The sequence below is a fragment of the Pinus tabuliformis genome, chromosome 1_2, assembly GCF_031772625.1.
Source record: "Pinus tabuliformis cultivar Carrire ecotype Pingquan chromosome 1_2, CPIR1, whole genome shotgun sequence".
NCBI lineage: Eukaryota > Viridiplantae > Streptophyta > Pinopsida > Pinales > Pinaceae > Pinus > Pinus tabuliformis.
The window spans coordinates 902,839,004-902,864,715 of record NC_142298.1 but is presented as its reverse complement, the minus strand read 5'-3'; the positions used below and the strand labels follow the sequence as shown (position 1 = coordinate 902,864,715).

The 25,712-nt window shown below is 40.0% G+C and overlaps 1 protein-coding gene across 1 annotated transcript in view; it reads left to right on the top strand.

Annotated features, from left to right (window-relative positions):
• The window catches only part of LOC149208870 (uncharacterized), a 124,924-nt gene that overhangs the window by 29,641 nt on the left and 69,571 nt on the right, over positions 1-25,712 (top strand). Inside the window, exons 6-8 of the mRNA XM_089396185.1 lie at positions 9,001-9,119; positions 9,765-9,819; positions 10,013-10,133. Coding sequence (XP_089252311.1) covers positions 9,001-9,119; positions 9,765-9,819; positions 10,013-10,133 — 295 coding nt within the window. The remainder of the gene's footprint in view (positions 1-9,000; positions 9,120-9,764; positions 9,820-10,012; positions 10,134-25,712) is intronic.

The following is a 25,712-nucleotide window of genomic DNA, read 5'->3' as shown; positions in this document are numbered from 1 at the left end:
ACACACATCGATTTCTGTGCAAGAGAGAAGAAGAAGTAGAGCAAAGGCCAAGGAGAGAGAGAAGAATCTAAGGAAAGAAGGAAAATCGAATTTTTGCTTGTCTTTGTTCACACATGCAAAGTTGTTGGGGTTACTCTGCGAATTATAGGGCCAAAATTTTGTTTCTGCGAAGTTGTTGGGGCAACTCTGTTTTTGTGAAGGTGCTGGGGCAACTCTGCAAAGTTGTAGGTTTGAAATTTTGATTAGAAGAGGTTTGACCAACTTTGATTCTTGTTGACTTGGTTTGGTTGGAGGAGATCTGAAGGAGGGCTAACTTGGTTCCTTGTGGAGGTCTTGGTCTTGGGTCTTGGATGTCTCACTTTGATCTGATTCTATAAGAAGAGAAGTTGTTTGGGTTTTCCCCCTTGTGGGGTTTTGCCTTGGCTTGGAGCCTACATCTTGTGTTCTTTGTCTCTTGTGATCTTCATGCACTTTATGTTTTTGGTAATTGCTTGATGAAGAAGACATAATAAAGTAATAAAAGCCAACAAACACTCACAAGTAATTATCAAGTAAGAGGAATCAACCCTAATCTACAAGCATATTGATTTCTCAACAGATAGAGTGGGTGAGGGAGATTGATCAATAGGATCTCTTCTTAAATATTAACTTTGATAAAGCATGCGATTGTATTGATTGGGCCTTAATCACTGAAGTGTTGACGTGTTTGGGATTTGGTTTGAGGTGTGTGGAGATGGTGAATACTCCTTTTTCCTATTCCTCAACCTTTGTTTCATTGAGTAGCTCTTTGTCTCTGTATATTCTTCTTCATCATTTTATTAAGAAAGGGTGCCTCACTCATTTGTGCCATGATATGACCTCGAAGGGGGCATATATGGGGTTAAATGTGTATTAAATAGTGTAATGGGGTAATTGTATATGTTTGAGTCCATGTTTGCCCATATTCTTGAAGAAGGTGGGCACAACGCTCAGTAAGGAAGCTTCCTATAAATTTAGGCATCCCCTTGACCTGTCTATTGTTGATTTTTCTACAAGAGCACAATAGAATACTATGTTCTGCCAGATAATTACTATCTAATGATTTTCACACAATATTCTTATGCCACTGATATCATTGAACAATTACAGTTTAGAAAATATCAACAGTAACTGTAGCGGAAACAATAAAGATCATAGAAAGACAACCATGCACAATAGAGACAATATCTTTACCTTGGGAAACCCAATTTTGGGAGAAACCCAACAACTTTTCTTTTAGGAGAAATTATTCTTCAACAAGGTTTACAAATCTTGTTTGTCTAGAAAACTATGCCAATATCCAATTCAAAATACTAGTCAAACCTAGTCAAACTCCAACAAATCAATGCCGGTCAAACCGTTAATTTTTCAGCCCCGCGGCCTTGCGGCCCTACGATTGCCTAATACATTTGATCATCCCTTCAAACAACTCCCTCGATCCTCCTTTCAACCACAAAAACTCGACCTTCTCTGCTTGTTGGCTGCGGCTCCTTGTTGCTCTTCCTTCGTTCTCCACAAACTTTATCCTTTGTTGCGACTCCTTGCTTTGCTAGATCTCCACACGAGAATCGTCCTTCTTGCTCTTCTTTGGTGAAGAAAATGAAATATCACTTCATCTATATATATACTAGTCAAATTGTTGATATTTCTAGGGCACAAGCTAGAATAAATTTTCCTTCAACACATAACTACTTCCAATAATCTGTTAACATTAGTTCGACATAGTGTTCATTAAATATTATTAAGCAATTATACAAAAGAAAATATCAACCAATAAACATGAAAGAGTAGTAGAAAATGACCATGAGACAATGAGACGAGACACAAAAATTTGGTCTGAGGCCAGGGCAAAACCCACAAGGGGGAAACCCAGAAAAGTCTTCCTTATGAGAGAGAGAGAGAGTTCAATTCATCAATACATCCAGAAAAACCAAAAACATAATAGCTGACCAGAAAACAAGTGCCAAGTCTCCTCAAATTTTCGACCCCCTCCTTCCTTTCTTTGCTGGAATGAAGCTCATCATGAGATAGATCGATGTGTCAAATGAGGAGAGGTGGTCTCCTTTATATAGTCTTCAAAGGGGGGTTAAATGGGTGCCTCTTAGGGGCCCAACCAACTTGAACAATAGGAGGTCGACTTGATTAATTTAGGAGGCAAAATTTAAATTTAAATTTTCTATTTCTTCACATGATGAAAATACTGACCATGGCTACCATATTTCCAACAGAAATGGGGGTAAAATTACCCAAGGGACACACCCTTTCATGTGCTGGGCTGACTTGGTGCCCCAAAAATATATTTTTATTTTAATTTTCTCAGGCCGACTTGGGGACCTCTTTGGCATGCGGGAATACCTCCCAATGCTACACACAAATCAACAGTCCCTCTTAGCAAGGGAGGTATTCTCCTTAGCTGCAACATATTTCCCCTTAATTGAAATTTTTCCTCCATAAGAAGAACTTGCTATGTTGATGCATTTCTATAGATAACTCCATCTTGGAGTAGGCAATCTCAGGTAAATGTATCATTCTCCTCTGGTCAAATCAACATGACCCAACCAAAGTCCTTCATGGCTTCTCAGGAGAGGATTTCCCCTTGGACCATTCACCACTGGTCAAATGAGCATGGCCCAACCAAAGTCCTTTATGGCTTCTCAGGTAAATTTCATCTATCTCCTCTAGTTAAATCAGCATGACCCAACCAAGTCCTTCTGGCTTCTCAAAAGAAGATTTTTCCAATCCTGCAATTTCCCTGGGCCATTCACCCTTTGTCAAACTAGCATGACCTAGCCAAAGTCTCATGGCTACTTAGGTGAATGTATCCATCTCTCATGGTCAAATCAACATGACCTAACCAAGTCCATCTGGCTTCTTAGGAGATGGTCTACTCGACCTTGCAAAGACATCAACACTCCCTCTAAATGAGGGAGACATTCTGTATCATGCCAAGCTTGTCTTCGATGTATACAAACTTTGCTGTAGACAGATGCTTGGTGAGAATGTATTCAATCTTCTCATATGTGGATATTTACTAGAGCTTCACTGCTCCCTTTTGCACCATGTCTTGGATGAAGTGGCCTGATCAAAGAGTCCCGCAAGAAGCTTCCGGAGCCACACTGTTTCACAACTTGCGACACTAGTTGCGGTCTCTGCTATACGTAGTGCCACAAAAGCCTCCTTCCTGCTAAATCAGGAAATCATATCCAATCCCAAGTTGAAGCAACACCCCAAGTTTCTTTTTTTGTCCTTTGCATTCACAACCCAATTTGAATCAATATATCCCTGCAACCACACTTCATTACCTGAGATATATTGTAAATCATATCCAACTGTACCGTGCAGGTACCTCAATACATGGTTTGTTGCATTCCTTGGCTCTACCATAAACTGGTTAGCTTCCTTCACTGGATCCATCACCAAAATTGGTTTCTGGTCACCCTGACTGGGTTCTCCCTTTAACATTGAATCAAATCCTCCTGTGGAAATCTTGGCTGCCACCTCTGCCATTGTTGCTTCCTCTGCCACTGAAGTGTATCCTACTGTCTGTCATGGTCCCCTCATAGAATGCATACTACTCCTAGATAAGAAAGTGGATCTTAGAGAGGAAAGTGGACCTCAACAACTCATTGCTACTTTTAGTATGGAAGTTGTTGAGGTTGTTTTATTGTTATTCCTTGGAGTACTAATGAATCTAGGAAATCAATTATTATCTTATTGTAAATGGAGATGAAGCTCAACTCATTCTATGTCATAAGGTGTGCTGAACTTCAACCTTAAGCTTGAAAGTTTGGCGAACCTATTTTTTTTTGAGGTTTGACAAACCTCATTGAACCTCATAGCCATTGATGAAGTCCATAACTTAAGACTCGTAACCGTATGTCACAACTCAAGCTTATAATTTTTCCTTGTAGTTTCCAAGTCCACAATAGCATTTTTTATGTTTATTGATGTTGATATCTTACTATTTTATGCTATTTTTCATTTCAAAGTAATATATGTACATATATAAAAAATGTATGTAGATGAATCTAATGGTGAACCTCCTTCGAACCTCATTAAAAAATTTGAACTCGAATTGAACCTAATCATTGCTGAGCCCAAACTTGAACACGAACCATGTGACTTAGACTCTATTCAATGAGTAGCTCTTTCCATTTGTTATGGTTGGATTTTTGGAGTATTCCCTCCTTGGAACTTAATGGGTTTATTTTTCTTGGAGCATATGCGATATATAATGGTTTTTTTTTCCTATTAATTTGAGGCTATTGTTCAATGCTTTCTGTTTTTGCATATTATTGTAGAGTTGCTAATGCTTGCTATTGATTGGCTGTTGGTGAAGGATGCAACTATGATATTGGAAGGGTTTTGTGTGAGGAGTTTCTCCATACTTAATCCTTTGTTGTCTTGTTTATGGAATATTCCCTGTATCTTACATTTACATGAGTGGTTGTTAGAGTAATATTCCATAGTAGGGCACACCTCATTGCCAAATTTTTGCTGTGGCACGTTTGAGATCCTCTTAGTATTTCGTCCTTCCATTTCCAGCAATGATGTGTTCTTCTTGTGGCATGCATATTTTATCCCATAGTCTTATCCCATTATTGAGGTTGCCTTCTTGGATTAATCTCTTGGCTCCATTTGCCTTTTTTTGGATTGGCGCTAATCTTTTGATCCTTCCGCAACCTTGTTTACTTGCTTATGCTACAAAAAAATGTTTTGCTAAAGCTATTTCCTGATATCACCTTGTACCTCATTGTTTAGCTTTAGTAATCCTATTTCTAGGGATACCTCCATTGAGTTGGGAAGAGCCAACAAACATAAATAGGATAGGTTTCTCAGGTGACAATGGTGACTTAGTAGTTCCCCCATGGGTTACAACTTACACATTATGGATTAGGGCTTTTATCATTAAGTGCAAACTGGGGAGGTAACAAAGATCTCAAGACCTTGGATTTTAATGTTTTGTTCCAAGCACATTAATGCTCTAAACTGGTACAATTATTGAGAACCCAACATGGGTTTAGGAACTGTAGAAATTTGGTCTGGAAACAAAGTAATAGGGATACAAACTATGAGTGAGAATGTTTGTAAATGGCTAGTGTGAGCCTTTAAAGCCATGGTGAGAATGTAAGTGCCTAATAAGCATTGAATAAATTTTGAGCCTTGATCTTTACCAACTCTACATCAAAATCAGATGTAGGATTGGGATTTTATATCATTAAGAATTGGGGTTAGTGAGTTCTATTCAAACAAGGAGTCTTTGTATCCAAAATTGCTTCAAAAATGTATGAGAATTTTATTGATATGCGATGAAGCTGCCTAATTTCATTGGTGATGTGGTTGTGTGGATATAGTGTGAGAAAGTAATATATAGATTCACAGTTACCGGATATGACTACATAAGCATAAGGATACACTATATCTTGTATTTGGTACAAATACGACTCTGGTACAGCTTGGATATGTGCCCATATTAGATACAACTTAGATATGTCAAGAATCCCTATCTGAAATGGCCAAGAGGATTTCTGGCTGTATACATTTTTATATTATGTATTGTGTGCCTAGCCACAACATATTTATTAGGCATTAGATTAGCGGTCCCGCTGACCTAACTTTGTGGTCATTTGTTGAACATCAATAAAAGTATCTATCTTGTCTATGACCATGGGCTATTATGTATACAAAATCATCATTTTGTAATAAATGTTCGACTCCTTGATTTCACAGCGTTGTATTTGAATACTTGTAAAATGCCTCTTTTATGTCAGTGTGTCAACGCTTTTGTTAGTTACTTGAACTTTAAGTTTTCTACCTATTTGGCATAGATGGGGGTCTGCTCCTCTCATTTGTGTCTCTAATCATTTTACAATGACACATGCAATAGTTATAAATTTCATTGGTGGAGTCTTCTACCATATAATCTCGATTTGCAAGTGCAATCCTCTCCTAGGTGTGCAGGCACCCCCAACCTTTTGTTTTTGTGTTGTTATTTTGTCATTTGAGCTTTACTGCTGTCATATCTTTTGATATTAGTTTCAAGTAATATTGTAGTTGCAGTGCTTTGTGCCATTTTTGATACTGGTGTCTTATGTAAATAGTGTTTATTGGCATGGGCATTTAAATATATATATATATATATATATTTATAAAATTCAGTCTGGTATATAAATATAATATATTGTACATGGTATAGCATTTACATCTGTACTGTCTACAGTATACATTATAGGCAATATTATATGATATATTATTTTTATATATACAACATTATATTTATTATATGGACATTGCACTGTATAGTATATACTGTGTTATATGTATTCTATACACAAGTGTACTATAAGTGTAAGCTATTGTAAATAATATGTATACAAGTTTATGCCAATCAAGTAAGTATATGGTAACTTACTCTTCATTTTGTTCCTTTACAAGTGTGATATATATATATATATATATATATATATATATATATATAGTTTTATATGTCATATCTCAACTATTTTGTATCCATTCTTTTCTAAAAATTCTGTGTCTATTAAACTTATTACAAAAACCTATCTTATATTACAAATTACAAAAATATAATATATGTACAATTAAGAGCCTTAACCTGTCTTCTTCTTTTATATATATATATATATAGTTTTTATATGTCATATCCCAACTATTTTGTATCCAGACTTTTCTAAAAATTCTGTGTCCATTAAACTAATTACAAAAACCTATATTATATTACAAATTACAAAAATATAGTATATGTACAATTAAGAGCCTTAACCCGTCTTCTCGTCAAAGCTAGAAGAGTCAACATGGCAGGCTAAGTCCCAATGCCCATAATCAGACTCCTAATATACTTTTTAAGAACATGACCTTTAACAGCTATTTGAAGTTTGAACTGCTATTTCATCCAAGACTGTATGGAAACTGTAAGTACATATGGTGCTTTGAAAGTGTCAAGAGAAAATAGAGAATTGCCAATCTAAGCATATGTCCGAAGGGCTGAAAGGACTGTAAAGCACAAGGCTGAATCACTAGGAAGTGCTGCCCTCCAATCGAGATGGCAGGAAAACAAGGAAGATAAATGCAGGCAGATGTCCTAATGTAAGGACATAGCAAACACACACTAGTTTCTTGTTTCAAGAATTTCCTTTATGCTAGATATTAGTATAGCATGTGAGTTTTATCATACTGAAAAGATAAAACACATACTATTGTCTGTTGATGAATAAAGAGTCAAAGAGGTGAAATATCTGCCATATTTTGTAATATCCCTCTTAGAGAGATTACCCTTGGGATGAAATTCCAAGTTAGGGTTTCAATAAACACATGACAAAATTGTATTTTTTTTAACAGTGTTGCAGTACTTCTTCAGTCAATATAACAGTGATGATATTTTATTGAATTCACAAGTAGGATAAACAAGAACTCAGACGGTTGGTTTCATCAGCAAACACTATAAAGTATGGTCAATTCAACAAGCAAATAATGGTCTTACAAAGTTCACAGTTTCCCAATAGGGATATCAACACAAATATAGTTTCTAGGCTGACAGAACTGTAGCTATCCCCTTGCTGCCACAAGATCACACCAGCAGACCTCGCTGCTACCCTGAACAGTTATTCAACCCCTGCTTCCTTAATCCCTACCCAACCGACACCCTAAATTCACCTCCAAATACTCGTTTTCAGCCAACTGCAGCCTTAGATACCTGAGTGTGGCCTCCTAGGCCACTCACTTCCCTGAATTTGACCCTATGTCAGCTTGCTGTAGGTTAAAACCCAACTTCAGGCAGCTTGCTTCCCTTCGCTACCACAGACAACCAGCCTGCTGCTCTTTTTCCAGCCTTCGCTGCTTCAGAAACTAGGTCCCAGCCCTCGCTTGCCTAAAAAAGATGGCTCCGTGCCAGTTGCTGCCTCAAAAGGATTGGTTCTAATTTCTATCCCTTGCTGCCTCAGAAACTAGGTTCCAGCCCTTGTTTGCCCCAGAAAGATGGCTCCCAGCCAGTTGCTGCCTCAGAAGAATTGGTTTTAGCCATAATTTCGTCACTTGTAGCAAGGAAAGATAGAAGGATTGGCTAGGGTGGAAACTTTCACCATCAAAACCAATCAAAGAAAGGGGTATTAAAAGCCTCCAAGAGCCTCAGCCCAAAATCGACAAGAGTAACAATCCATGATGATCATAATGGCTCTCCTCCCTTCCTTATATAGTTTCTCTTTGGGGCTTTTCCCTCCTAATTTCAAATTTGAGTGACTTGCAAGCTGCCCTTCATTTTCACCAATTTAATTTTATTATCTAGTGTTACCCAAGTAAGATTAAATAATAATTCCCCCTTTTAAAATGACTGTAGCCTATGGGGTTAGATAGGCTACTACATTCTTCCTTGGGAAATTTTTTCGAAGAGGACATTACATATTTTGTATTATTTCCTTTTCATTTAAACTGGTTTCTAAGAAGCTTGTTGTTGCATGATTCCACTAGTTTTCATAGTGCTGTTTCTAAATTAAATGCTAGTGGTGTATGGGAACTCTGGCAATAGTGTTTAACACACATGCTATAAGGTGAGTGGCTTTTACTTGGTTGAGTGGTACAATCAACATTGGCTGCCTTGAAGTGTCCGAAATAAGCTCAGGTAATAGAAGTTATGGATAACTGTATTTGGTGTTGTTAGGTAACAAAAATTGTTTGTATTTACTGTTCTCTTCCTTTAAAGAAAACCCCTTTCATTAAATATTATAAAATTGGTCTGTTTGGACCGGAGTATGGTGGGAATCTTCATGTAAATTTGCCTCAGTATCCAAAAATACTCAAAATAAACCGTGACCTCCTTAAGGAATTAGTTCAAGATAATTGGCTTTTTTTTGGTGTTTCCTTTGCCTTTGCATCTGCTCCTTGTTGACATTCTTTGGGCTCCTGTGTACGTGTGTTATCATAAGTTGCAAGTCCCTGAATATTATTCCATTAATTAAGCCATTTGCAAAGCAGGAAGCTCTTAAAGGACTATGGAAAGCAGCATTTCCTGATATTGAATTGCGGGGCCTTAAATCAGAGCAGTGGAAAGATATGGGTTGGCAAGGTTCAGATCCATCAACAGATTTTAGGTACTGTCTTCTTACCTTCCTCTTACAGCGTCTTTCTTTGTTATTGGGAAAATCTCTCCCATAACAGGAGATGACATCTTTAGTAAGATCAGAATATCGTTAATGGTACTGAAGTGTGGTATCATATTTATTCTCCACATAGCCACCCTTTCTTCACTATCAATGAATTAGTCTAATCATGAATAATGAAGATTTTGGGATGAATATTGCTGTCTGAAGTACTGCAGAGCTAGAATTTGTACTTTTTACAAGTGAAATAAATTTACCTTGTAAATCCCAGTCAAGGTGTTGATGAAGGTCTTGCAAGGCCTTGCTACATGAACATGCATTGAGAGAGAAAAAATGTATGTACGTTAGAGGGGAAGATCTGCTATATTCTTCCTTTATATGATTTTCTAACTGAGCAATTTTATTTTCAAATGTGTAAAGTATGTATCTGACATGAGAGAAATATCTACTAGTCGTTGTCCTTGACTCCTTGTGCATGCGTGACTGGATTTGTAATGAAAAAGCAAGAGGATATATAATGTAGAAATGAGACATTTTAGATGTTTCTCATTATTCAGTTTTCTCAATAACATTATGTATTTGTTGAATATTAATGAATTCACAGTGCTATGGCTTCAATGCATCTCTCTTTTTCAGGGGTGGTGGCTTTGTTTCACTTGAGAACCTTCTCTTTTTTGCACAAAAGTTTCCGGTATGGGGCATTCTAGTTTGTAAAGTGCTTCACTCTGTTATCTTATTTTATTCTGACATTTTCCTTCCTTAAAAGGTTTCCTGTTTATGTTCATCAACATTAGTTTCTTTTTTGGCTTCTATCTGGTTTTATTCTTAATATTGCAGTCATCTTCAATTAATATAGCATTTTCCTGAATATTTATGGAGTGCAGAAATCCTTCCATAGGCTATTATTCAAGCAAGAAGGAAAGAGGGCAACCTGGGAGTATCCTTTTGCTGTTGCAGGAATCAATGTTTCCTTTATGTTAATACGAATGCTGGATTTATGCTCAGGTCATTTCTTTGCCTTCAAATTATGCATGCGATATATATTTAATCTTCATTTCCTAGAACTTTTTCTTTTTAATTTGTATGTGACTTAAAAAGTGAAGAAGCTACTATGTATTATGCAAGTAAATTTTGTTTTGGTCCTAAATTATGTAGGGTTGATGTTTTTGGTGGACGCTTGTTGGCATGTATTCTCTCCACTTACAAGCAGACATGGAATTTTTGAGTAAAGCAATTTTGTGTACCAAGTGGCAAAATATCTTGAACACCGTTTCTATTTTTCAGCATATTGTAGCACTTGAGTTCCTAACAAGTACTTTGTAGCTTGTATAAAACTATTTTGAAAAGTAAACATTGACCGTTTGCATTGCTTTTAGAATAGTTGACCTCAATTGTTCTTAACAGAATATACACCGCTGAACAATAGGTTGCATCGAGCTACAAAATGTATTTGCATTAAGAAATGAATAAGAGCCATTTTCAACAACTTAATATTATTGGAAGACATGCTATAAAAGACTACAAAAGGTGAAATTGAGTAAATTTGGATCAAATAAGTGTTGAATTTTCTACAAGATGCATTGTAGAAACCAATCTTCTAATCTGATAATTACTACCTAATAATCTTCATACAATTTTATTTTATGCCATTGATATTATTGAGCAATTATTCATAGAAGATTTCAACAATAATGCAATGGAAACAATAAGATCATAAAGAGATAGGCATGCACGATAGAGACAACAAATTTACCTTGAGAATCTCAAACTTGGGAGAGAACCCAACAACTTTTCTTCTAGTAGGAATTATTCTTCAACAAGGTTTACAATTCCAAAAATTGTCTAGAAATCTGTGCCAGAATCCAAGTCTAAACACCAGTCAAACTTGGTCAAAATTCCATCCAACCAATATTGGTCAAACCACTCGAATAGTAAAATTTGGTCGAACTTTTGGCCTGGTCAACTTAGCTCCTATGGTCAACTTCAGACTTGCAGTTGAATCCTATGGTCAACTCGGACCTGCGTCAAACCTGTGGTCAACCTGTCCTCTTCTGCAGTCAAACTCGACCTCTTATGTGGTCAAACTTAGCCAGATATCTCGGTCAAATAGCGGGTCAAACTTGATCAAGCAGTCAAGAAATAATTTGGCTAGACCTCAAAAAATCTCCTTCTTTGGCTTCGCATGTGTGGTTGGAGAATGTGTGATAATTTCAAATTGGTCAAAGTGGAGTAGCGCATAATGTATTTATGTAGGTCAAATGGGTGAATTTTTATCAAGGGACACATCCTCTCATGGTGATATTGACTTGACCATTTTGAGCCTACATGATGCTCAAAAAATAAATTTTTTATTTTAATTTCCATAATTCTTCTAGGCTGACTTAGGAGGCCTCTTGGCATGTAGGTACTAGGAATACCTCCCAATTCTACACAAAAATCAACACTCCCTCTCAGTGAGGGAGGTATTCTCCTTGGCTACAATAGATTTCCCCTTAGTTGAAATTTCTTCTCCATAAAAAAAGTTCATGAGCTTGCTATGTTGATGCATGTCTATAGATAACTCCATCTTGAGTGGGCAATGTGACTCCTCACATGCACGTCTATAGATCACTCCATCTTGGAGTAGGCAATGTGAGTATCTAGGGCCTTTTAACTCTGGCCAAAGTCCTTTATGGCTCCTTAGGTAAACGTATCAATCTCCTTTGGTCAAAGTCCTTTATGACCCAGCTAGGTCTTTTTGGTTTCTAAGGAGAGGATCTACCCTTGTATCATTCACCCTTGGCCAATTGGCCCAACCAAATTCCTTTATGGCTTCTTATGTAAATTACATCTATCTCCTCTAGTCAAAGTACTTTACGACCCAACCAAGTCCTTCTGGCTTTTTAGGAGAAAATTTGTCCAATCCTGTAATTGCCTTGGGCCATTCAACTCTTGTCAAAGTCCTTTATGACCCAGCCAAGTGCTTCTAGATTTTCAGGTGAATGTATCCATATCCCCTGGTTAAAGTTCTTTATACCCCAACCAAACTCCTTTATGGCTTCTGGAGATGGTCTGCTGTATTCCTGCAAAGACATCAACCCTCCATCTTAATGAAGGAGACATTATGCATCACACCAAGCTTTGTCTTTGAAGTATACAAAATTCACTCTAGACAAAGGCTTGGTGAGAATGCCTGCAATCTGCTCATTTGTGTATATGCACTAGAGCTCCACTGCTCTTATCTGCACCATGTCTTGGATGAATTGTCTTGATCAAGGAGTCCTACAAGAAATTTCCGAGGTCACACTGCTTCACGACTCGCGACATAGGTTGTGATATAATTTGATCCTATTGTATTGAGTGTGACAAAAGTTTACTTCCCGCTAAAACAAGATATCATAACCGATTCCAAGCTGAAGTAGCACCCTAATGTGCCCTTTCTGTCCTCTAACTCCCGAACCAATCTGAATATGTATATCCTGCAACATCACTTCACCACCTGAGGCATATCTCAAACCATATCTACTGTACCACACAGGTACCTCAATAATTGCTTTGCTGCAACCCAATGTATTTTCCTCGGCTTGAACATATATTGGCTCAGGGTGTTTGCTGCAAAGCAAATATCAAATTTGGTGTTAACTTGGTACATCAAGGATCCAATCAATTGCATGTACTTTGTGAGATCCACCAAATCTGAATCTCCAATCCCAAGAAATAGTGTATCTGGCTTTAATCCTTCCTTTCAATCTCCAAGGCCAACTCTCTCTAACACTGAAGCATGTCTTCCTTTGGTAGTCTTTGGTGTTCCCTTTGTCACAAAAGCAAATACTCTTGCCGATGTTGCTCCCTTTGTCATGTAAGAAAATCCTTCTGCCACTACTGCTCCCTTTGTCATGTAAGTAACTCCTTTTGCTGTTGCTTCTCCCTCTGTCTTGTAAGCAAGGCCTTCTGCTATTGCTTCTCCCTCTATCATGTAAGCAAGTCCTTTTGCTATTTGACATGGTCTCCTCAAAGAAGGCATACTGCTTTGAGAGACCTTCTATCTTTGAGCACCTTGACAGTCTCAACCTATGACATTGTCTAGGAAAGTTGCTCCATCTACTCTGCCTGACGGTCTGCTCCCTTAGAACTGGAAGCTCTTCTCGTTGTTTGGCATGATCCTGGATGTCCTAACAATCTGTACAATTTCTTCCTTTTGAACACCAATCACTTTGCTGAGTTCGTGCTTGAGGGTCGAGCCCTTATGTCATGCAAAAAATTGATCATCTTGTGACTAGAGCAAAACTATCCTTGTAGTCCACTCCCTCTTACTGGGAGAACCCTTTTGTCACATGCTTGCTTGTTCTTCCTGATGCTTTCATCTTCTACTAGAATCATTGCCTTGACAACCTTCATGATGTACCCGCAAACCTTCTTCAAGAGGCCATGGAAGAAAAATCATAACCAAGCAAAAAATACAAAGACAAAAGGCTGATCAAGGAATAATAATAATAATAATAATATAGGGAGTGAAATATAAAGTATTTATCTCTTGATTAAGAAAAAACTGCTGAGGGTTGTAGGGAATTGTCAACTCCCTCTTGATTGTTGCTTCCTTGCAGAATCAATGAAGTCCATCTTCAATCTTATCAAGCTTAGATTCCTTTTTCTTCTTCTGATGTGGATGCTCATCTTTGTCCTCAAAATTAGCTGTTGATGCATGTTGCTTTCCTTTCGTTTTCCTTACATGCACACTAAGGGCTAGAGTTTGTTCATCTTGCGGATTCATCTAGCTATCTAGCCACATCAAGGGCTCAACTACAAGCTAGCATCAATACCAAGTCATTCCATATGCTATCAAGGAGATATACAAACTCTACTTGCATCAACACTCCAAGTCTTGCTCTGGTGTTTAATTCCATAAACCCTAGGACTTTCAAAAAGTTAAGGACTCCAAGATGAATGAAAAACTCCTCAGTCCCTTCATCATAACAACCATTGTTCACCTAGTTGGTAGGCCTCCTTGTAGCCCTTTTGTTCATTACTGGTTAGCCTACTTTTGCAACCTCAAACCTGTTTCAACCTTGGCCTAACACAGGCCTGCAACTTTACCCTTGACCTCCAGTTGCCTTCCTTTCCTCAGCCCTCCTGGTTGTAGCATTTTTCTGTTCAGTCCTGAGGCTCTAGGTCTTCCTGTTCAACCCACGGTCCCCAAATCTAGGTTTTGGCTAGACTTATCTGTCTGTGAAAGCTCTCTAACTAGCACCCTGGTCCGCTTCTTAAGGTTTCTGTCGAGCCATGGTAAGATCTGATTAGACCACTCTTAGCCCTGTGGTTGGTCTTTTTAGCTGTGACCAGGTCACTTCTAGTCCTTGCCTGTCCTGAGTAGGCTTCAGTTTACTCTCCAGCTCCTAGGCTTGCTGCCCAGGCAACCCTAACAAACTTTGGATGCCCTAGATCCACCTCAGTCCACCAAGAATATCCCTCCACAATGCTTTAACAGACTTTGGCTTCTTGAATCGGACCTTCAACTCAACTACTTCCTTTAGCACATAATGGTTACCAAACAGTCCTCCAAACTAGTCACAGAATCCGATCTCCACAGAATCAGCCTCCTCTAGGTTGTGGCTTTCCTTCTACGCTAATCTTCAATGGCTACTCTTTTAAGAAGGCTTTGATACCATGTTGCATTTTCTACAAGATGCATAGTAGAAACCAATCTTCTGAACTGATAATTACTACTTAATAACTTTCATGCAACTTTATCTTATGCCACTGGTATTAGTTAGCAATTATACACAGAAGATTTCAATAGTAATGCAATGAAAACAGTGAGATCATAAAGAGAGCCATGCACGACAGAGCCAACAAATTTACCTTGGGAAATCCAAATTTGGTAGAAAACCCAACAACTTTTCTTATAGGAGAAATTATACTTCAGCAATGTTTACAATTCCAAAAATTGTCTAGAAATTTGTGCCAAAATCCAAGTCTAAACACCAGTCAAACTTGGTCAAAATTCCAGCCATCCAACACTGGTCAAACCACTCAAATAGTCAAATCTGGTCAAACTTTTGGCCTGGTCAACTAAGCTCCTGCGGTCAACTTTGGACCTGCAGTTGACTCCTGTAGTCAACTTGGACTTGTGGTCAACTGCTGCTGTCAAACCTATGGTCAAACTTGTGGTCTTATCCTCTTCTACGGTCAAACTCGGCCTCTTCTGCAGTCAAACTCAGCCATATATCTTGGTCAAACAACATGTCAAACTCGGTCAAACAGTTAAGAAATAGCTTGGTCAAACCTCCAAAATATTCTTCTTTGACTTCATGTTTTTGGCCGGAATAGAAGAGAGAATGTGTGATGATTTTGAATTGGTCAAAGTGGAGTAGCACATCATGTATTTATATAGGTCAAATGGGTGAATATTGACCAAAGGACACACCCTTTGATGGTGGGGCTAACTTGACCATTTTGAGCCTACATGATGCCAAAAAAATAAAAATTGTATTTTATTTTCCATAATTCATCTAGGTCGACTTAGGAGGTCTCTTGGCATGTGGGAATACCTCCCGATGCTACACAAAAATCAACAATAAGTAAGGGAAAAGGTGAAATAGACAAAAAAATGAACAAAAAAGGTAATGGTAGTTGACATTCAGTAAGTATCTTTATGTTTACTGAAAAAATATGTAGCTGAAGGTCAAAATTAAAGGAGAGAATGTCACGGTCTATTGACAAGAGTGGTCGAATCATTAGATGCACATCTTAAGGTCCTGTTAGCTCTGCTACATTCTCTAAAGCTGGAGGCCAACTTGGCCCTTGGTCGTGCTCAAAGAAAGGCTCGTGGTGGTTGCCCTCACCTTTCCCTTTTACCTCTCTCACCCTCCTTCGTCTTTACTTCCCGTGTTTTCGTTCAAAACCATAGTCAAAGCCCTTTCTGAGTCATGGGCTTGGATACACACAAAACCTTGTAAATCCGCGACCGCACGCTTACCTGCCTTCGTAAAGCCGCCCTACAACCCCAGCCGTTGATCTCCGCCGGTTTGATCTAACGGCTCCCGTTGCAGAAACCCATGCATCTGTTCCCCACCGTCCGATCATCTTACCTCGCGATCGGACGGTGATCGCACATCCCGCTTTCGTTAATTGCCCGCGCGTTAACTCGCGATATCGACGGTTTTGGCCACATCCCATCCGCCATGTGTCGCACGTTCAATGGTATCGCGTGCCCGTTGTACGTTTACCGCCTTCCTCTGAAAGCGGTGCGGGGAATACCACTTACCGCTGTCCCGCCCATCCCCGCTCGTTAACCCCCGCGTACTTTCGACCCCCGATCACCGTTGGATCTGCCCGTATAAGATCCGACGACCCTCGTTTTCCCGCTCATATACCTCTCGATACTCCTTATCAGACAACCCCTGCCATCGATCCACGCGATCCAACGGCTGAGTTTTGTCCTCGTCATAGTCATGCCTCCGCCATACTGTCCGTGCCACCTTTGACTGTTCTATGCTGCTGAAGGACGAAGGCGATCATCTACCAGCACCCTGCGCAGTTAACCCTCAACAACCGCATTTAAAAGGAAGCATGGCGAAGGAAAGAAAGTACAGAGCGCAAGCAGATAAACACATTTATCAGTTATGGGGCTTCTTTCAGTCAATACTCTCCCTGCTCGAGGAGCATAGCAGAACATCAGAGAATGTCAAATTCATCCACTGAAGCAATCAGATTGTAGCAGAGACCCATATTAGATAGTTAATGTGGTTGGTGGTTCATTATGACCCTCCACGCATAAGATAGCAGATCATTTTTGTAAACAAACTCTATATATACCCAAAAGATAGATGTAGTCAGGGTTGATGGTTGTTGCTTTGATGTAAGGTTCAACTTCTGGAGATTGTAACTACTGTGATACTTGCAGTGTCTGGTCTTCATTTTCAGCTAATACAAGCTTATTTTGCTGTTAATTGCTCACTTTCCATTTCTACTCTGTTCTAGGCTGTGCCTGTTATGTATTTTTCATGTGCTCTTGATGTTTAGCATTAGAGGGGCTGTCATCCCACCTCTGTGTTAGAATCTAGTATGTATCATTGAATGTGCTATGCAGGTTTCTGTTTACTTAGTGCCAGAGAGCTGTCATCCTGTCTGTGCATTAGGAAATAGATTTGCAGATCTCTTTACTAGTTGCAGCCGACCATCACATGGATTTGTGCATCTGCTGGTGTGGTCAGTATTCTCCATGTTCACCTAATCCTCAAACTGTGAGTAATTGGTGGTCTAAAGCCTTGTAGTCTGGGGGTGTTCACCCATGTCTGGAGTTAAGCATAGTAAAAGTGGTTATCTGGCTTGAATATGCATCATTCCTTCCATTCATCCATTTCCAACATTTTGTTGAGTTTGTAATGTTTCCGAGCATCTTTGAGATACAACCTAGGAGAGTTTCTTGGGGTGATAACAGGTCCATCCTTGTCAACTCCATTGTTTGGATGCCATGCTATGGGTATCAACCAAATTCCAGACTAGCTACTATTTGGATTTCGTGCAAGAGTTCTCCACCATGCTTTAGTTGTCATTACACTTAGTGGTACCTTTGGATAAGATTTTGATGTGCAGTACTCACACTTCGTGGTGCTTTGATATGCATTGTAACAAAATAACTTCTATTGTAATTTGCAAGACTTCAAATAATTAGTAAAACATTTGCCCCAAAATTTGTCCTAAAATTTAATTATGTTGACGTAGTCCTAACTTTTGTAAAGCCCTAGACCCTAAACATTATGAACATAAGTATCTTAATGTCGAAGGTCTTGAAAATTTAATTGTGATTAAAATAAAAAAATATAGAAAGGGTTGGTAGGTGGAGGGACTCAATATTCCTTTATTAAGTGATTGATTGAATGGTAGGCACCCTTCTGCTATTTCAATGCATAACAACCTTTATGATAAGTAGCCATGGTTTTTGGGTGTGAGGATGGGTCACGTGTGTTGAAATTGTAACTAGGTTTGGTCTTCATAATTATTGTATTTGTATTAATATGTATTTTTTGTAAAAACAAAAACAAAAATTATTATTCTTATTTTTGTCAAGCATGTTCTTCATGCATTATTTTGGTCAAAAGAAAAGTCAAAAGCGCATGTTCTTAGTGACCCTGTTGTAATGTTCCCAATTGAAATAAATCCAAATGTGCACTTAAATTTTTGATTTTGAACCAAATTGTCCACTGAGGGATTTTGTCAAACACATCGTATGCACACTCCTGTAGGTTGTGATTGTTAATTAACTTAATTGCTTGACTCAGGTAAGTTATACAGTAGTGGTTTTGCACGAGTCAAATCAATACCTCAAATGCTGTAGGTGTTTTTTCTAGTAATTCAGTGTAAGCAAATATGCATAAAAGGGAAATAAAGGACATTCAACATGCTGATCTGATATGTATATTGAACCAAAATTATATTATAGGCTGATGTAAGCAACCGATATCAGATTTGGAGCAAGATAGACCTTACGTTTGACTCAGCCTCAAAAACACAATAATTGAAACAAGAGAACCTGGAATACACAGTGAAGTTTTGAGGCAGTGAACAGTCTTGTTCTTTATACAAAATCTGAACTTCTGGGGCAAATACTGATCTTTATTGAGAGCACATTTGCCAAATTTACAAGGCAATTGAAGGGATTACACCTGGACAAATCTTCTGCCAGCCAAACTTATCTTGGGGAATTCTTAAACCAATTCGGCCTTCCCAAATAGGCTGCTACAGGAACATTACTGATTCAGCCTGTTATCTCTTAAGCTGCTTCAGGCATATGGGATGACGTTCTTGTTAATTTAAGGTATGTTCTGTGCTTAGAGCAATTTATTTCAATTTTCATAGTTAGCTCAATATCTTTTCCAGATTAACAATCACATCAGCATTAAAGTAAATCGCAGATAGAACATAAACATAGATCACAGAAGACAAGCCAAGACAAGAGGACACAAGATGTGGCGCTAGCCAGGGACAAACCCCAATGTGGGGAAACCCTTGATCAATTCTTCTTATATTTTCTTCAATAGTTCAGCAAAGAGAGAGAGAGGGAGAGAGATAGTACATATACAACAGAAGTCAACATTTTGACTTATCTAAATAAGAGCATAGATCATCTCTAAGTAGATGATACATGAGGTAGCTGAACTCAGTTGAAGACATACTGCTTCAATTGATTCTCCATCGCCTTGCTGCACCTATCATTGTGTTGCTCCTCCTCATCATGCTGCACCTTACTGTGCTGCACCATGCTGTACCCATCATCACTATGCTGCACTTCATCACATGCTCCCATCACTGGGCTGCACTCGATCATTATGTAGCACTATACTGCTGTCTTTAACACCATGCTGCATCCAACTGCTGCATCTAGATATGTAGCTGCATCCATAGGTTGTATCTTAACATGTTGCATCAACTGCTGTAGCCAACCGAATGCTTCATCAATATTATCCACCATGTGACCTTGCTGTCCCATGCATCTTCGCAGCACCATGTATCTTTCCAGTACTATGTAGCCAAGCTGTCCCATGTATCTTTGCTGTCCCATGTACATTGCTGCACTAGACACCTTGCTGCCCCATGTACATTGCTGCACTAGTTACCTTGCTGTCCCATGTACATTGCTGCACTAGATACCTTGCTGTCCCATCTTCCTTTGCAGCACCATGTGACCTTGCTGTCCCATCTTCCTTTGCTTCCAACACACCATACAAACGCTGTTGTTTGTCACTTCATTACTGCTATAATTTCTGGGACTGGTTAGGGCACACAACAGTCCCTAACCGTCCTAAAATCTGGCCCAGAATTTCCCTTATGAAATGTGGCCTATCCTAGTGTGAACATACCTCATTTAGATGACTGCGTCTAGGGTATTCTAGGACTGCAGCTAGGGCTTCCTTAGGACTGCGGCTAGGGCTTCCTTAGGACAACGTCTAGGGCTTCTTTAGGACTGCGTCTAGGGCTTCTTTAGGACAATGTTAGGGCTTCTTTAGGACTGCGGCTAGGGCTTCTTTAGCACTGCGTCTAGGGCTTCTTTAGGACAACGTTAGGGTTTCTTTAGGACAGTGTTAGGGCTTCTTTAGGATTGCGGCTAGGGCTTCTTTAGCACTGCGTCTAGGGCTTCTTTAGGACAACGTTAGGGTTTCTTTAGGACAGTGTTAGGGCTTCTTTAGGACTGCGGCTAGGGCAGATTGTTAAGCCTCCTTTCCTCCTGCGTCTTAGGGCTACTTCATCCTAGATTTCAAGTGGAGAGAAATCAAGGGAGAAGTGGAGAGAAATCAAGAGAGAAGTGTGTCTGAAATGACTCTCAAGTCATCTCCTTTTATACTAAAACGTTGAGCACATGTGGGTGTTATTTAGTTGCTGGCCGACCTTGACGATTTGTCTTATAACACAAATAAATTTATAACTCCATGAATACTTATCAGAATCGGATGATCTTTAGATCAATCCTACACCTCTCGATGAGAGAGATCCAAGAAAAATATCAACTGCCATTAATAAGATGACCCATATGGAGTTTGGCCCTAGTTGCCAATTTTAACAATTCCAAATCTGGAAGATATATTTCGGCCTCATGTTCTTGAGCTTCTACAGATGTAGGGACTAATGTTTCAGATCTGAAACAGTGGCTCCTTGGTTCAGCGCCTTGATCTCCTCTTAATTGGTGGTTGGTACCAAAATTTGCTTGATATTTCAAGGGGTTCAGTCCCTTCCTCCTTAATAGACAGAGATGGATAATGAGGGTCATCTTGGTCCACTTTTGCTACAATAACATGGCTCAATAAGATGTTAATTCTGAGGCCTATATTTTGTAACAATTCGGCCTTGGAGCCTCAACTAGTACACACACTAATTCTGCACTTTGAGACCTCGCTGGAACTCCAAACAATACAGCCTTGTGTCCACTGCTGATACCAATAATTTGGCATTCTAAACTACTTGTAATTCGTCCCTCTTTGAAGATGAATCTCGACCTTGTGGAATGGATACTTGGGACAAGAAAACAATCTCCAAAACTGTCTTCCCAATTTTGTGCTTAGTCCTCTTGGGAGTTTACTAGACCCTGCGCAAACACCAGCTAAAAACGTCTGCAAATAATTTCATTCAACGATGAAAACTCCCCGCAATAGGAACAATTGGAAGATTTGAGATAATATTCCTTAAGGGCTAACTATGGTGGCACTCGAAGTCCACCGAAATTAGCTATTGAGTTTTACTTGAAACTCGTGAAACTCGCTTGAGCTTCGTCTCAATGTCAAATAGAAATGATAGGAATAGAATGATTTGCAATTGAGTTCCCCCTCCTTTTATAATTTTTCATGGAGCCTCCCTCTAGCTTCTAGATCCTCCTTTTTCCTATTATTTTATTGGTGGGGCCCAATTTCCACTAGGAGACTTTTTGCTGCCATTTTGAATAAAATAATAATTTTCCTCCTTTCTCAATAAAATATTATTTTGCCGCCATTCTCCAATAAAATAATAATTTTCCTCCATTCTCCAATAAAATATTATTTGCCACCATTCTCCATTAAAATAATATTTTTCTGCTTTTCTCCCTCAAAATAATATTTTCTCCTTTTTATTTAATATCACCAAAAATTGGCAAAACTCCTTAGTGAATTTTGCACTCACAAAAATTGGGAACATTACAATCCTCCCCGCCAAAAATTGCTTGTCTTCAAGTAATATGTTTCTACTCCAAAAGATGGCCGAGCTAATGGTAGGGTCCCAAATGTGCCACTGAACTGCCCTGAATCCATGCACTATCCTGCCATGAAATAATACCTCAATACCAGGATCCCATGCCCGTCACTGAATGAAACCATCTTGCTGGTACTGCAACACCCTAGTCATGACTGACTGCCCAACATGCTCATACCAAAGCCTCCTCTCCTATAACTCTCGACCACAATATCAGTAATGATCAAAGCTCTCCTCAACCTGCGAAGGCAACTCAGCAATGCCAGGGCCTACCACTCCATGGCTAGCCCTAATCATGAGCAACAACCTGCCTCGCCATATGATGAAAGCCTCAACGATCCCCAAGTGCCAACCGAAGAATGAACTACATCTCCTACTATCATGGCCATACTCACCAAGAAGTGGAGTGTCCCACCAATCAACTGGATCCCTGGATCCCATAGCCACAGTGGAGGTCCACAACTCCCAAACCTCCCTCCCTGCTGCTTTGACCTTCGGCTAGCTCTTGGGACCCTTTTGTGCCTCGTCTTTGACCCATGTATGTATCTAATAGATGGGCACCAAGCATCAAGAATCTGCCATGCGCATGCCAAATTGCTTTGTTCCTGCCAGACCACACAACGAAATTTGCAACCCCAACTCCTAATGATGCACTCGGTCATTGCATGGAGTTTGGATACCCTCCTGTAGACAAAATCTACCATCCCTTGTACCTCATGCCCGCCTAACACCTCGGGTTGTCTTGCCGAAAAGTGCGCCATGCGGCTCCCTGACAGTCACCTCCCTAAGTGTGAGATCAGGGGTGGAACATACACTAACTTTGCAACAAACCACACACTCCCCAAGCCTGTACCTGTTAGCTCGTGCCCTGACAAAATGCCACTACTGAGAAGTCCCTCTTTGGATACTTTGTGTCCCAACTAATTGTTTCGAGCGAACCTCCCACATCCTGCTGCTTGTGATGAAGGTAACAAGGGATAACATCTAACTTCTTTGTGCTTACAAACAATGTGGAAGGGAGATAGGTGCGCGAGTCCCTACGGATATCATCAAATGATGCTCATCTAAGTCCTCATTGATTCTGAGTGAGCTACACCCAATGGCATGCTTGTCGTCCCTATCAGGTGGTCTCCATGAAGGTAACACTCCAAAATCCCAATGGGCAGCGTCACACATCACTACATACGACCAAGCATCCTTGTGCTCCCCTGCATACGAACATGTATCTCTGTGCCCCTTGACACACAATTGCACCCAATTGCACTCCTCTGTGCATTGCAAGATACTGCTATCGGCTACCATGTCATCCTGAATCAACTGGCATCCCTCCTGTGTCGAAGCAACTGTCACTACATGCGGAAACTCCAAGTGGTGTGAATCGCTCCTACTCCACAGGACAAGGCCATACATCACGACACACCAACATACACCTTTGTGCTCCCACTGGATACCACTGCCTACTGTCGTACCACCCTGCATCATAAGGCATCTTGCATGTGCCAATGTATCCGCCACAATGCTAGTGAACCCACCATGATGCGTGTCATATATCCTCATCTGTCCCAGTAGACTTGAGCAACCTAATTCCGCACATGCTAGGGGGAATATCATTGTTTTGTTGATCCTCAACGACTCCTTTGTCCAATGGGAGAGCATTGTCTCCATGCAATGCCCTGTTCGATGGCCTGCCAATGCCTTCTCCTCTGACAAGCTCTTGCTAGGGCATACTAATCATTTTGCGACTCAATGCACAACCAACATGCCCAAACAACTTGCAGAGTCTTCCTCTTCCCCTGTCAATCCAACCTGTCACTAATGCCGATGGAGATCCGAAAGTGTGTGGATGCTCAACGACCAGATCCGTCACACCGCCAATACCTTCACTAGTGAAATCCATGATGTGATGGGGAATCCCACCTGGATCGCAATAGACCATTATCCGACATCTCGAGTATATGGTAGGAAGCTCCTCTTGGATCCCAATGCCAATCTGGGCCTCCAGTATCCCCAATGTTTGGAAGTTCCTGCTGAGCTTCACTCTGACTACGACCATCTCCATAAGTTTAGCCCATTCCACCAGGTACTAACTCAAAATTTCTGGCCATCCAACCCCAAGGGCAGGATCGAATGCATGTGTACGCGCATGTGCAACAACCTCAACAAACGAATGCTGCGCCTTTCCCAACTCATGTCGCCTTATCTCACTATCTTGGTCAACACATGAGGTCTGGCTAGGCAACTTTGCCTCTCTCTCCAATGTGCAGACGTAACCTATTAGTGCTGCAAGCGCCATCTATGTATACCTGAAGGGGGTTGCTTCGACGCTCCAATGTGTACCCCTCTAGCTATACCATTAGGGAATCCAACCATTCCACAACACGAGTCAACTTGGACACTGACTCGACACAAATCGCTTTCATGCCCTCCAACTCCTCGTTTTGCTACAAAACGGTCTCCCGGACTGTCGTGGCCTTCTATTTCAATGCTAGAAGGCTGACATGGAGCTAGTGAAATTGTTGTGGGCAGTTATCATCTGCAAACTCAGTCACAACTCTAGATACCTCTTTGTCTCATGGCACCTCATCAATGGTGGATATGTCTCCTAGCTCCTCGTCAATGGTGGGTACCTTTGTGTCCCCAGGCACGTCACCAATTTGCTATGTGTTGCTATCACCTGAAAAATCAAACACCCTCGTGGACACCTCATCAATGGATACCTCAACAACGGATGGCATCTCATCAATGGTGGACACCTTTGTGTCTCCTGGCACCTCGTCAACGACTTATGGGTGTATGCTCTACTTGTTGAAGGAAATGTAACTAGGTTCGGTCTCATAAATGTACTTTTGATATTTTTACTTATTCAAGAAAAGAAATATTATTTTTATAATATATGTCAATGAGTTTCTTGCTCATTGAAATAGGTGTAACACTATTTAAAGTGCTATAGGTGAGTCAAATAGTCAAAAGGAAATGTTGAAGGCCTTAAGGGCATGCTACACCTTGTATGTGTATGTATTATGGTCAAGAGAATACCTCCAAGCAAAGTCACAAGCATCCTCCTAGCAACGACATCCTAAAAAGAAGAAATCAGAAGCATAAAAGTCAAGGCGGCCTAAAAGAAGCAGACACCTATATATTAGGGTCATTACACCACTCAAATAGAACACATTCATATCTCTGAAATTAGCGAAAAAAACAAGGAGGGAAAAGGGTGATCAAGTGACAAGAAAGGGAGCCTCTAGTGCAGCGTACAAGGAGTTGTCTACGCTGAAGTTGAGAGGACTGTTTTCTAGGGTAGAAAATAGTCACACATGCGAGAAACAGAGCGTCTTCCTGCGGTCATTGTAGCACTATCATCACAGTCATAACATCATTGGTTGGGCAATATAAGCAGGCCTATAAGGCCCCTCACTCAAGTGTAGAAGGAGCCCTCCCAAGCGAAGAAGGAAGAGGTCTAAATCACAAAGAAAACAATCACACGTGCAAAGGTAAAGAGGCTTTCCCTACTGTCATAACAACCCTTCCATTACAGTCATACAAGTTCATTGATTGGTGAAGACAAGAAAAGAATCACCATAGGAAAAAGATCTCATCAAAGGTATCTCCTCTAGAGCAAGTGCAACAAGGTTTACTAACAAGTTGAAAGAAGAACGAAGTGCTGGAAGGAGGAGGACGAAGTGCCAAGGAACAAAGTGCCAGAAGAAGGAAGCTTATGTGCTGGGGAACAAAGTACAGAAAGGAGAAAGGGCTTGACTTGTGCTTGGAGGATATTTTAGTTAAGGGTCTAGGGTTTGGCATTGATCAATAGAAGCTTCAATAAGAGAAATTCACTAAAGGGTTTTCCTCTCAAGAGAAGAGAGGTTTTGTCCTTGGTAGAGAGCCTAC